The sequence below is a fragment of the Tupaia chinensis genome, unplaced genomic scaffold (assembly GCF_000334495.1).
Source record: "Tupaia chinensis unplaced genomic scaffold, TupChi_1.0 Scaffold000116_1, whole genome shotgun sequence".
NCBI lineage: Eukaryota > Metazoa > Chordata > Mammalia > Scandentia > Tupaiidae > Tupaia > Tupaia belangeri.
The window spans coordinates 905721-920344 of NW_006159580.1; the positions used below are offsets into that span (position 1 = coordinate 905721).

The 14624-nt window shown below is 48.5% G+C and overlaps 1 protein-coding gene across 6 annotated transcripts in view; it reads right to left on the reverse strand.

Moving 5' to 3' along the window:
* Positions 1-12879: 12879 nt before the first annotated feature.
* Positions 12880-14624, reverse strand: part of ANKS1A (ankyrin repeat and sterile alpha motif domain containing 1A) — a gene marked incomplete at its 5' end in the record, with an annotated part of 128034 nt that continues 126289 nt past the window's right edge. For 3 of the 6 annotated variants that reach the window (XM_027770206.1, XM_014586168.2, XM_014586166.2), the window contains 2 exon segments: positions 12880-13004; positions 14377-14474. In XM_027770206.1, coding sequence (XP_027626007.1) covers positions 13001-13004; positions 14377-14474 — 102 coding nt within the window. 6 annotated transcript variants of the gene reach the window in all.

A 14624-nucleotide genomic window follows, 5' to 3' on the forward strand; every position in this document is an offset into this window, starting at 1 on the left:
CTCGCTAGAAATGTTGAGCTGATTTTCTTGTGCTTTCACACGGAAGAGACAGGGGTCCTATCCCTAACGAGGTAAGGTAACTCCATTCGGTCTTGCCCACTGGTCTGAGGGAATTTTAAAACATTTTAAATTGTGGTTAAAAAAAAAAATACACAGAGTTTACCAGTAGTGATAATTTAGTTCACTCATAGTGTTGTGCAGCTATCAAGAGTAGTTCTAGGGAACCAGCAGTTAGCGTAATGGCTATATCGCTGGACTTCCATGTAGTCGACCGCGGTTCGCGTCCCGGACCCAGTGGCTTAAACTCACGCTGAGTGCGTGTGCGTGCGTGCCCAAGATCCCGAGAGGAGAATGGAGGAGAAGGGATTGCGGCGTGGCCATCACCCCTGGGGAGGGGTGATTTCTCACTTTCTGTCTGTCTGGCAAGCACACGCACCCTATAGCGAAAACCTCTCCAAAAAAAAAAAAGTAATTCTAGAATGTTTTCCTACCACAAAAGATGGGGTTTCTGCCTCCGGAGATTGCATATAAGTGGAGTCATATAATAGGTAGCTTTCTATGACTTGCTTTTTCCACTTAGTTTTCTTTTTTTTTTGGAGAGGTTTTTGCTATAGGGTGCGTGTGCTTGCCAGACAGACAGAAAGTGAGAAATCACCCCCCAGGGGTGATGGCCACGCCGCAATCCCTTCTCCTCCATTTTCCTCTCAGGATCTTGGGCACGCACACACACACGCCCGGCGTGAGTTTTAAGCCACCGGGTCCAGGACGCAAACCGCAGTCGACTACGTGGGAGTCCAGCAACATAGCCATTACGCTAACTGCTGGTCCCCTTTTTCCACTTAGTTTTCAAGATTCATTTATGTTGTAGCATTATTAATACTTTATTCCTTCTAGGGCTAAATAATATTTCATGTGTGCATACTACATTTTGCTTATCCATTCATCAGCTGGCTTTTCTCCTTTGGGCCTTTGTAAATAATGCCACTCTGAATATTTATATATGGGTTTTTGTTTGATCACATGTTTTCAGTGCTTTTGAATTATATACTCATGCCCAGGAGTAGAACTGCTGATCATGTGGTATTCTACGTTTAATTTGTTACAAAACCAACATTTAAAACATTTTTAGTTGTTACTTTTTTAAGTTTGCTCTAGGGCATGTGTGTGCACCAGAGGGAGAAAGAGGCAGAGTGAGAAAGCAAGCTGCCAGGTTCCTGACTTGGACTGTGGTTTGCCATGTGGGAGTCCAGCGCCTTCACCACCACACCACCTGCGGGCCCCAGAAAACTAACATTCTGAGCTAAGTTTTGTATGCCGTATAAGAGAAGGGTCTAACTTTAGTCTTTCGCATATGGCTGTCAGTTTTCTTGTCCTTTATCCGCTGAATGGTCTTGGCACCCTTGTTAAAAATTGGTCAGTGAGGGGCCTGCAAGTGGCGTGGTGGTTAGAAAGTGCTGGGCACGGCCAGCTACGGTCTGAGTCCCAGGTCTGGTGGCTTCCTTTCTCACTCCCCTCTCTCTCTGATCAAACTGGAAAATAATAATGTAATAAATACGGTTAAATTTAAAAATTCTTTTAAAAATAATAAAATACATAAATCTAAAAATATTTATAATATTCCAATAGTAAGTTATTTAAAAATATATGTAATATATATATAATGTAAATATTGAGTGAAAATCAGTCAGTGGGCTAGCCGGTGCACCACGTGGTGGCTGAGGTGGCTGGGTCCCACATGGCTGACTATGCAGTTTGAGTCCTGGACCCAACAGCTTGAGAAACACGCTGGGCAAGTGTGCATGCATGCCCTAAATCCTGAAAGGCAGGCAAGACAGAGAAGGGACTGGAGCGTGACCATCCTCCCCAGGGAGTGCTTTCTTACTCTCCCCTCACTCGTCTCTCTCTGGGGAGTGCTCATGCCCTCTGGCAAATTGAAAAAAAAAAACAAAACAACAACCCAGCAATGAAGCATATGCTCCAGGGTTTATTTCTGGACACTTCTATGTTTGTCCCTCTGCCCGTGGGACACTGGTTTGACCACTAGGAGCTTTACGGGGTTTTGAGTTTTGAAATTGGCAAGTGTCATTTCTTCAGGTTTGTTCCTCAAGATCGCTGTGAATTGTAGCGTCAGCTTGTTCATCTCCACAACGCACGCACTGGAATTTTTATTGCATTTAGTCCGCAGGGCAGTGTGGGAGTTCTGCGTCCTCCCAGTCCTGGGGCATCCCGTCCGTGAGCACAGTGCCTCGCCCTCTACTTGGGTCTTCTCCAGCCTTTTCCAGCACTGTTTTATAGTTTTTGGTATACAAGTCTTGTGCCTCATTGGTTTAATTTATTCCTAAATATTTCATTCATTTGGATGTTATTGTAAATAGAGACATTTTTGGTGTTTTTTTTTTTTTTTTTTTTTTTTTTTTAAGCTTTTTGTTACGGGGCACATGCATGGGGTATGGGGAAGAAAGGAACCCCTAGAGGGATGACCACACCGCAGTCCCTTCTCCATTCTCCTCAGGAGTTCGGGCACACACACATGCCCCCAGTGTGCTTTTCAAGCATCCAGGTTTGGGACTTGAACTGTACTTCTGCCATGTGGGATTTAACGCCTTAACCACCAAGCCATATACTGTTCCCAGAATTAACTTTCTTAATATTCTGTTTATTTTGTTCAGTGGTAACATATAGACTTAGAACTGACTTCTGTTTGTTCTTATATCCTGTCACGTCACTGTTTAATGTTTCTGTGTGTGGATTCTACGTACAGGATCATGTCATCTGAAAATAGAAATAGCTTTGCATTTTGCTTTCTAATTTGGATGCCTTTAATTGCTTTTCTTGCTTAATTGCTCTGGTTAGAACTTCCAGCACAGTGTCGAGCAGGGGTGAAAGCAGGCACTCCTGCCTCGTTTCTGAACTCAGGGCTGTCAGCCTTTCATAGACGAGTAGCTAAATATGCTTTGTCATATTGAGGAAATTCCCTTTGATTCCTAGTTTGCTGGATTTGTTTTTTTAATCATGAGAGAGTGTTGAATCTTGTCAAACGCTTTTTTTGCGTCAGTTGAGATCATCATGTGGTTTTCTCCATTCTATTCGTGTGCTGCACTACATTGATTCTCATGTTAAATGCTGAATCACTCTTGCATTCATGGGATAAATCCCACTTGATCATGGTATATAATCTTAATACACTATTGGATTCAGTTTGCTAGCATTCCGTTGAGGATTTTTGCATCTGTATTGGTGAGTGTGTGTGTGTGTGTGTGTGTGCGTGTGTGTGTATCTGCCAGAAGGCACATTTGTCAGAGAGAGAGCGAGCGCTCACGCACCCCAGCAGAGTCCTGATACCACGATCCCCCTACGGCCTCAGCCGGCACTGCATCGTGGACACACCAGGGCCTGGGATACTCGGAAAGTATCTTGAAGCATTGGATTGCCTTGGAGCGCTGTTTTCTCGCTGCTCCGCTGGCCCCTCATAAAGGATCCTGATCGGTGCTTTTCTTGTGTCCTAAAGGCTTTGGAATTGGTCGTGCTGGCCAAGTAAGCTGAGCTGATACGTGCTCTCCCCTCTTCTATTTTTCCAGAGTTTTAGTAAATTCTTTAAATGTCTGGTGGAATTCACCAGTGAAGCCATTTGGTCCTAGACTTTTTGTCGTTGGGAGGTTTTGGATTATGGAACTCTTCTTTATTAATTACTAGAAGGCACATGGGCTCACCAGAAACGGAGAGAGACAGAGACAAAGCACCCCATGGGGCATGCTCATGCCACAATCCTCCACTTCTCCATCCCATCAGGATTTAGGCATGCCGCCTGCAGAGGCTCCCGATGTGCTTTTAAAGATGCTGCGGCCAGGATTCAAACTGCAATCGGACGTGGGGTCTGGCTTCTGATGGACTGCACTTTTTTTTTTTTTTTTTTAAGTGTATTCATTTCTTCATGAGACAGAGAGAGAGAGACAGCACCTTGCTCACGAGCACTCATGATCCACCCTTAGCCTGCAGCCAGCCCTGGGTCACAGGTACACATGCCCCGTGTACTCAGATGGCTCTGAATTTGAACCAGGAACCTTCTTATATGGGATTCTCTTGCAGAACGTCACAGTTTACCACTATACCACCATTTGGTCCCCTATATCTTATTTTATTTTTCTAATTATTATTTCTTTAAAAAATTTGACCAGAGAAGGGCAGAGAGAGAGAGAAAGTGAGAAAGCAAGCTGCCAGGTCTGGGACTTGAACTGTCGTCAGCCATGTGGGAGTCCAGCACCCTTAACGACCACATTACCTGCCAGCCCCACTTATTTTTCATTATAGCTAATGGTTTGTCTATTTTGTCGATCTTTGCAAAGAACAGATTTTTCTGGTTTTTCATTTACATATATTTCCTTTTTCTGCTAGCTTTAGATTAGTTTGCTCTCTTTTTTAACGAATTATTTATTTATTTAGAGAGGTTTTTGCTATAGGGCGTGTGCGCTCGCCAGCCAGAGACAGAGACAGAGAGACAGAAAGCGAGAAATCACCCCCCCCCCAGGGGGGATGGCCACACCACAACCCCTTCTCCTCCATTCTCCTCTCAGGATCCTGGGCACTCACTCACACACACCTGGTCCGGGACTCGAACCGCGGTTGGCTACGTGGGAGTTCAGTGACATAGTCATTGAACCAGCTAACAGCTAACAGCTGGTCCCTCTTTTATTTTTAAGAGAAGGGATTTTTCTTTTAATTTTTATTCAAGACAGAATACATGTATGCACATGGAGGGAGAAGGAGAAAAGCACTTTTGACAGTTTCATCACAGCCCGATCTTCTTCCTCTGGTCCTCTAGCTCCTCGGGATCGTGTGTGCATGAGGTACCCAGAATGCCTCAGGCCAGCGGCTAAGAATCTAAACTAGTGGTTGACCGTGTGGCTTCCAGCACTACAGTCCAGTATGCTACCAGACGGTGCCAGCTAAGTCGGACCTCTCTCCTTTTTCTGGTTCCTTAAGGTGTAAAGTTAAGTTATTGCTTCAAGATTTTTAATTAATTAATTTTTTAGTTTTTTGCCATAGGGCAAGTCTCCCTCCTTCATCCCCCAGGGGGACGGCCATGCCGCAGTGCCTTTCTTCTCCATTCTCCTGGGATTTGGGGCATGCATGCACATGCACATAGCGTGATTCTAAGGTTGCAAGGTCCAGGACTCGAACTGTGGTCAGCCATGGGAATCCAGCATCTTAACCACCACGTCACTTCCTGGCCCCTTGAGATCTATTTTTTAGTGTACGAGTTTGCAACTATAAATTTCTCTCTGAGCACTATTTTCACTGTGTCGCATGCATTTGGAATGTTTTAATTTTTATCTATCTCAAAGTACTTTCTAATTTCCCTTGTGATTTCTTCTTTGATTCATTGGTTATTTATGAGAGTGTCTTTAATTTCTACACACTTACAGATTTTATAGTTTCTTCTGTTTCTGATTTCTAACTTCATTCCACTGCAGTTTGAGAAAAAAAAAATATGTATGTATTAGTTTTGTGCTATAGGGCATGTGCACTTGCCAAAGAGAGAAAGAGAAAATGAGAAATCACCCCCCAGGGGTCATGGCCATTCTGCAATCCCTTCTCGATGGAGTCCATGGAGTCAACCATGCCACTGGTTGGCCCAAGACTCTTCTAATGGATGCATTTAATGCTATACATTTTCCTCTCAGAACTGCTTTATCTTAATCTACAAATTTCAGTATGATGTATTTTCACTTTTATTTGATGCATTAAATATTTTAATTTCCCTTGAGACTTTCTCCTTGATTCATGGATTATTTAGAAGTGTGTTATTTCCAAGTGTTTAGAGAAACTGTAATGTTTCTGGGGCCAGCAGATGGCGTGACGGTTAAGGGCACTGGACCATGGTTCAGCTCCCGGACCTGGCAGCTTGCATTCTCACTTTTCCACGCTCTTTCTCTCTCTCTCTCTGGTCAAATTTAAATAAATAAATAAATGAAGTTCAATAAAATAATTCTTTAAAAAAAAGAAATTGTGATTTTTCTGTTACTGATTTCAGTTACTATCCTGTTTGAAAAAACCACTCTGTGATTTAAATTCTTTTTCATTTAAGAAAGATTTTTACTATGGGGGTGTGCATTCGCTGGAGAGAGAGACAGACAGAAAGTGAGAAATCATTCCCCAGGGTGGATGGTCATGCCATAATCCCATCTCCTCCATTCCCCTCTTGGGATCTTGGGCATGCACGCACACATAGTCCGGGACTCGAACCACAGTCGACTCTGTGGGAGTCTAGAGATGTAACCATTATGCCATCTGGTGGTCCCTAAGTTCTTTTAAATGTGTTGAGATTTGTTGTCTGGCCCATGATATGGTCTTACTTTATGTTCATGGAAACTTCAAAAGAATGTCATTCTGGGTTGGCCAGAGTGTTTTACAAATATCAATGAGATTTTGTTGATTGATGGTTTTGTTGAATTTTTATATACCCTTGCTTATTTTCTGTCTAGTTGTATGAGTTGTTGAGCAAAGAAGGGGTGTTGAAGTCTCTTAGTCCACTTAGGCTGCCATAACAACATACCAGACTGGATAGCTTAACAGAAATTTACTCCTTACAGTTCTGGAGGCTAGGAAGTCCAGATAAAGGTCTGACATGGTTGGTTTCTGGCAAGGATTTTCTTCCTAGCTTGTAGATAACTGTCTCCTTCTGAGCCTCACATGACCTTTCCTCAGTGCATACATGTGTGTAGGGGCACAGAAAGAAAGAGACAGGGAGGGCTATCTCTTCCTTTTTTATCAGGCCAACAATACTATCTGATAAGAACCTCACCCTTACGACTAACCTTAATTATCTCCTAAAAGCTCTGTGTCCAAATATAGCCATATAGGGTGTTAGGGCTTCAAGGTATGAGTTTTGTAGGGAGCACAATTCGTAGATTTGTCTATTTCTTTTCAGGCCAGTTTTTGTTTCAAGTATTTTGCAGCTCCATGTTTTGGTACACACACTTAGGATTGCTGTATCTTTTTGGTGCATTGACCCTTTTGTCACTATATAAAGCACTCTGTCTCTTGTAACTTTATGAGCCACTAACACTGAATACAATGGCATACATTTGTAATCCCGGCTAGTTGGCAGGTTGAGGCAGGATTGTCAGTTGGAGGCCAACCTGGGCAACATATGTGAGACCTTATTTCATTTAAAAAAGTCTCCTGTTTTTAACTAATGTTTACATAATGTATCTTTTCCCCATCTTTTAACTTTCAACCTGCTTATATTATTATTTGAGATGAATATCTTAATGGACATCATATAATTTGGTTCATATTTTTAAATCTGTGTTTTATTTATATATTTTTTTAGATTTTGCCATAATCATGTATGCTGGCCAGAGAGAGAGAGAGAGAGATACACAGAGAGAGGGAAATTAACCCCCCGCCCCCAGGATGGCCATGCTGCAGTCCTCTCTCTTCCATTCTCCTCTCATGATTTTTTGAGCATGCACACGTGCCCAGGGTTTTTTTCAAGCCTCCAGGTACAGGACTCAAAGCATGAAGTCAGCCATATGGGATCCAGCACAACTACCATGCCACTGCTGGCCCCAACAAATCTTTTTAAATTAGTGTTTTTAGACCACTTAGTTATTATATTTGTATGTTAAGGCTTAAGTCTGCCATTTTATTTTCATTTTCTAGTTATTCCTCATGATTTACTTGGTCAACATCATTTTGATTTACCTATTTTTTTTTTTTTTTTGAGAGGTTTTCGCTATAGGGCGCGTACGCTCGCCAGACAGAGAGAGACATAGAAACAGAAAGCGAGAAATCACCCCCCAGGGGGGATGGTCACGCCGCAATCCCTTCTCCTCCATTCTCCTCTCAGGATCTTGGACACGCACGCACACACACACACCTGGCGTGAGTTTTAAGCCACCGGGTCCGGGACGTGAACCGCAGTCGACTACGTGGGAGTCCAGCGACATAGCCATTATGCTAACTGCTGGTTCCCGATTTACCTAGCTTTTTTGAGTGTATTGTTGACTAACTCTTTAAGTGGTTGCTTTAGGTTTCATAAAGTTGTTGCATTCTTCTGGTGTCATTATTTTCCAGTAAGAGTGAAGTATACAAAGCTTCCATTTATTTTACTTCCCTTTATCATCACTTACAATTGTCTTAAATTTTTTTACATACATTTAGAGCCATGTAAGACTGCATTGTAATTTTTGCCTTAATCATCAAACATATTTTGAAAAATTCAGGAGGAAAATGAAAGACTATAGTATTTACCCATATTTTTGTTAACAAGCTAATTTATCTTCTTGATGTTCTTAAGTTTCTTTTTTTAATTGCCAGAAGATACCAGTGTTTGCTGGACAGAAAGAGGAGAACGCACCCTCAATGGGATGTGATCACGCGGTAGTCCCTTCCCTTCCAGGTTTTTGTCCTGCTGGGATTTGGGGCAAGCATGTACCTGCACTCAGTAATATGCTCAATAAATCCCAACCACCTGGGCCCAGGATGCAAACTACGGTTGGCCATGTGAGATCTGGTTTTCCTTAACACTAGTCTATGGGGCTGGCTCCAGGGTTTCTTTTATAAAGGCTTTTGCCCTAGGGCATGTGCACTTGCTGGAGAGAGACAGAGAGACAGTGAGAGAGAAAGTAAGAAAATCCCCCTCCTGGGGGGATGGCCACACCACAATCCTTTCTCCTCCATTCTTCTCCTGGTATTTTGGGCACACACACACGTGCATGGCATGATTTTCAAGCTGCCAGGTATGGGACTCGAATCGTGGTTGGCCATGTGGGCATCTATCACCATAACCGCCATGCCACCTGCTGGCCCCTCCTTTCATTCTTTTCTTTTTTTATCCCCCCCCTCCCAGTTTACCCATTTATTTCCTCAGAGAGAAATGGTATTTCAACAGGATCTCTGCACCATGATCCACCCTAGAACCAGCCATCTGGACCACAGGCATGTGCGTGTCTCTTCCTGGTCAAATTAAAATGAATGAATAAATAAATAAAATCAAATAACTCTTAAAAGAAATGGTGTTTCTACTAGAAAGGTGTGGGGGCTGAGGAAGCTAGTAACAGGGGCAGTGTGTAGGGCACTCCACCACCACTTGTGCCTTCTCGACTCTCTCCTCTAAACACCAATCCAGGTACCACTGTCCCTCCTTGCTCCTCACCACCCGGTCCTCTGGGAGCACTTCGTCACTCTGCATCCTAACACTCCTTGCACTGTCTTGTGGCCTCGTGACATGACTTCAAGCTGGCAGCCAGTGTCTGTCTGAAACTGCCACAGTCAAACCAAGTTCTTCGAGATGGTTCCCTTTCACAGCTCCGGACCCCCCACGTTGACTGATAAATAATACTTTTTTGAGATAGTGAGAACGCATTGCCCAGAGGGGATGGCCACACCACAATCCCTTCTCCTCCATTCTCCTCTCGAGATTTTTGGGCATGCACGCATGCACATGTGCCCAGCATGATTTTTAAGCTGCTGGGTCTGAGACTTGAACTGTGGTCAGCCATGTGAAAATCTAGCACCTTAACCACTATGTCATCAGCTGTCCCTATATCTCTTTGTTTTTAAGTTTCCCAGATGGCAAAACTTTCTCACTGGGAAAAAGCTGAGGGAGAGGGAAAAAGCACCCCCAGTGGGATGTGGCTGTGCCCTAATCCCTTCTGTCCATTTCTCCACCCTGTGGGGATTTGAGGGTCTAGGGCTTGGACCTTGTGGCCAGTCACGTGGTTCTCCTCCATTCTCCTCTCGAGATTTTTGGGCATGCACGCATGCACATGTGCCCAGCATGATTTTTAAGCTGCTGGGTCTGAGACTTGAACTGTGGTCAGCCATGTGAAAATCTAGCACCTTAACCACTATGTCATCAGCTGTCCCTATATCTCTTTGTTTTTAAGTTTCCCAGATGGCAAAACTTTCTCACTGGGAAAAAGCTGAGGGAGAGGGAAAAAGCACCCCCAGTGGGATGTGGCTGTGCCCTAATCCCTTCTGTCCATTTCTCCACCCTGTGGGGATTTGAGGGTCTAGGGCTTGGACCTTGTGGCCAGTCACGTGGGCCCCTGCTCCCTTAACGAGGCCGTGGGACTGGTCCTGGTGCAGTGCTAGTGCCCGTGTGGACCAGCACACACCAGGACGCAGAGGCCGTCTACAGCGACAGCTAGCATGTATTCCCAAGGTTCTCCTAAGGAGGGGAGGTGAACAGTGGGGCCTTGCACCTCACCAGGGCTGACCAGAACTGGCCGTCCTTGGTGACAACCTGCTGAAGACCGCTAGACAAAGAGAAGTCACAAACTGTCACTCAGGCGAGGGGGCCGGATCCTCAGCCTGAGCCCACGCTTCCACCAGAGAGCAACTGAGAAACGTTCCAGTTCAGAGTCCAGAAAGCACGGCTGGCTTGCCGTCAGCTCATTTATTAGTTCAGTCTGTCCTAGGTTGTACAGTTATGAGTAACAAAACCGAAGCCGGAAGCCCAGGCCTGCTTGCACTCGCGTGGTGAGGTCAGTCTACGTTGCACAGTCGGTTATGTTTGGTACCACAAGATGTTTATAATTCAGACAAAATCAGACAGATTAACAACTGTATGTACAGTAAAACCGAAAGGGGAGTCATTCAAGTATCAAAATACAGAGACAGATTAAATAACATTTTATTACAGTCCAGTCCCATTGCCACCCATCAGCAATGAACTCCTGCGAGCTGCATCTGCAGGCCTGGGATCTCAAAAGCACATGAGTCCCGCCAGTTTCCCACTGTCTCGGACCACGGCTGCTTGCTGCCTGCTCGCCCCAGGCTTCTCAAGGAACGCCCCGCAGGAGCCACCCTGGGGGCCTGGAGGGATGCGGAGCCTTGCAAATGCAGAGCCTGCGGGGGAAGTCGGGCTGCCTGAGCTGCTGCCAGCCCGAGAAGCAGAGAAGCAAAAAGCAGGGAGCCTGCGGCCAGGGCCAGGGCCTGACTCCTTCACAGTTCAGAAATGCGGCGACAGAGGCTGCCATGTCGCCGGCTTGCACTTGGACAAGAGCAAAAGCAGGGGCTTTTCACTTGAAGCCTGTCCTCAGAGATACAACAGTCCTTTCTAGAGAAGGGAGAGTACCTGCCCCAAAGGAGAAGTGAAAAAGCAAGATCCAGTCACCTTTCCTCTTTGTGAATATTCGAGAGAAACCAATCACAAAACCAAACCTAGAGCCGGAGCAGACTAGCCAAGGCTTTCCGCTATGAAAACACCCTGAATAAATAAAAAAGAGATAGCAGCTTCAAGGGGAAGGGACACCTACACCGACTAAACAGAGACAGCCTGAGGGACTCGTAGTGTCTGTGCGGTTTTCTTTTTGGCCCTCCCACTGCCCACAGCGGCCTACGCAGACATGACTCGCCCTTGGCAGGAAGGGCACCAGCTGAGCGCTGCAGCAGAAGCAGCAGTCGCTCCAGGACCTTGGGCTTCCTTTCAGGCCCCGGAGGAGAGCGGTGCGGGGTGTGTGGCGGTGGCGTTAGCTGCCAGCAGCAGGAAACAAGTGAAACCTCAAGGTGTGCGGCTGTGAGTACCAAGCACGGAGGAGCACCTGCCTCTAGGGGGAGCTGACCCCAGGATGCTGTGTCAGACACTCGGGACACACGCTAGCAAGGCCCAGCCCCAAGCTGGAAGACGCAGCAAGACACAGCCCTGCTTCCGATTTCTGGCCAACCACAGGGCCTGGGAGTGTGTCAAAGCACTGCCCCTGCACTGGCACAGAATTTCAATTGACAACTCTGCTGGGGATGGGGAGTGCTGCTGAGGCTTGCTGTATTTACCCTGGGACCAGAATGAACTGCGCCAGCAGAGCATGAAGCCAGCCAAAGGCTCCTCCCTGGTCCCCACCTGGGAGCTCCTGGACAAGCGGCCGACCTGGCTTTCCCTCCCCATCCCACGCAGCCAGCCACGTCGCTCTCACAGTCCGAGAGGAAGAACGCAACCCGAGTCACCTCAAAGCAAAGCAAAGCAGCAGGAAGGGGACGCAGCAGTGCAGGGGGCACCAGGGGCCAGCCTGCCCTGAAGGCCACGGCGGGGCAGGCCGAGTGGCCTGGCAGCTTGGCCAGCCTTGCCCACACAGCAGCTGAGAACAGTCAAGCCGACAATTCAGGGGATCAAAATGGGCCCTAGCACACAGACCTGATTAGACAAATCACAAACAGGCAGGTAGTCCGAGCTGACCTACTCATTAATGCCCCAAACGAAGCTGCTGCTTCTCTCTCCTGACAACTCTAGCAGCATGTCACCAGGGCACTGTGGGCCAGCCAGGGCCGTGCTCTGGTCACCGGTAGGAGGCCTGGGGCTCCCGGTCCTGGTTCTGCCTTCCCCACACCAGAAACTGGATGCTCGCCTCCATTTGGTCGCGAGACCCTCACCTCTGGAACCCACACGTGGGCCGGAGCCTTTGCTTTCCCCAGGGGCCTCTCGGGCCATGTGCAAACTGAGAGCTGAGTCCGGCTCCAGCCCGGACAAGAAGCTGTGCAGTCTGCGGAGAACAGTGACTACCTCGGGCGGGTCTGCAGACCCGAGCAAACCCACCCTTCCGACCCACCCATGGACACTGCTTCACTTCAGACCTGCAGGGCCCTCCATACCAAGATCCTGTCCCGAGGTCAGGGCGCTGTACAGGCTGGTCTTTGAGCCCCCCTCCCCCTGTCCCCTGACCCTATGGTCATTTGTCTAAAGATTGGCAGTTTGACCTAGAGGTTTGAGCCACATGTTAAAAGTTCATTTTATAAAAGGATTTTTTTTTCTATTAAAAAAATGTGTTCTGGACAAGTCTCTTCTTGACCCCCTGGAGTTCCAGTCTCATCTGCTAGAGGCCTGGAGTGCTTCTCTGCAGCCAGGGCAGGGCTCACTCTGCGAGGCCTGGCGGTGGCAGGGCCCGGGCGGAGGTCGGGCCTGGGTCTTCAGCGCTGCAGGTGAGACGGTGGAGGTGGAGGTGGCAGGAGCCTGTGCTCCCCACGGTTACCTTCCGCAGCACAGTGGCTCCTCAGTGGCTCAGCTTGGCAGAAGCAAACAATGAGGGGAGGAAAGGGTTAACCAAAGGGGCCTGCACAAGTTGGAGGAAACGGAGAGATACAGTAGCAGGTCGGAGAGTCCCCACAGCCTCCCAGAGCGCCCTGCAGGGCCCCCTGCCGCCTCGGCTCAGCCAGTCGCTCAAGAAGGCACAAGGACAGGCGGCCCACCCTGGTTTATCAACTGGGGTTCAACTCTGAAATAGTGCCGGGCGCACTGCTTTCCCACGGGCACCACACGTGCGCCGCCGCCTCCTGGAACCTGCCGACTACACTGATTTGCCCATACCGGCCCACACCAGAGGACGTGGGGCTTCTTCCACCTCGGCCCCACGATCCTGGCCGCTGAACGGCTCGAGCTGATGGGTTGCATGGCCTCTCCTTAAGGGAGCCCAGGCTGAGGCTGATCAGGAAAGGCCTAGCCATGGCTGGCTATCCTTGATCCGCACACCATGAGAGGTGGCAGAGAGCTCCCGGAAGGCAAGGGCAGTTGCTCAGTCCAGGTCCCTGTCCTTGGCTCCTTGGGGAGAGAAGGTGCACGGTGGGTGCAGAGCACAGGGAAGGCCTTCCTGCTTGGTGAGCTAGACTCCAGAGCAAAGACCTGTGACCCAGCAGCAAAGACACAGGGTCTGCCCGCACACACACCACCGTCCTCAGAGAGAAGGCCCATCAGAACTAAGGAACGTGCTGAGAGGAGTCAGCCAGTGGGTGTTCAGATGCTTAGAGGCCCAGGGCTTTGGAGCCAGTGGGAACCAGGTGAGGGCCTGGCATGTACCGGGCCCTCTGAGCTCAGGGTCTCATGAGGCCAGCCCTTAGAGCAGCAGGCGGGGCTGGAGACCAACTGGGAGCAGAGTGCACGGGGGCCTGCGCTGGGGGTCAGTGGGCGGTTATGTCAGGAAAGGGGAAAACATAGCTCTTGGTGGTGGCACCAGCTGTGGCTCAGTATAGAAGACAGGAGAGGGCCCCGGACCGAGCCTGCCCAGAGCAGGGAGTCCTCAGTGCTGTTTGTATTCTGTTCAAAGACTGCCCCTGCACCCCAGAGTCACAGTGCCTGCCTACAGAGGCTCCTGGGTGCAACAGAGCCCCTGAACCCCCTGGGGGCCCACCTCAAAGGCAACTCACCCCCCAAGCTGTCCTCAGCCCAAGGGGGAGAATTCACAGTGTTCGGTGGGGTTAGGTGCAAGAGCTGAGTGGACAGTGTCTGGAGCTGCTGCCCGGAGGAGGGCAGGTCCCAGAGCAGGCCCTTGGTGTCAGCAGCTGGAAGGAGAGTTGCGAAGAGCAGAGAGGTCGGGTGGCAAAGGCACAGTGAGACTAGTGGAGACGGGGAGTGGGCGGTGTTAGAAGATAGTGGTCTCATACTTGGTGCTGAGGCTCCGCTTAGAGTCTGGTTTTGGGTCCACAACCCAGGAGACACTGGCGTGGGACTGGCCATCGTGGTCCACTTCGGGGGGTTCCAGCTGCCAAACAAGGAGAGAGGGTCACAAGTCAGGGGAGCTCTGTGCAGGCCAGGGCAGGCAGGGCCCAGCACGCCCTCCACCCCAGGCCGTGCTGGAGCCCACGTGTCCAGAGGGGCAACCCACGTTCTCCTCGGAAAGAGCAGGCCCTGG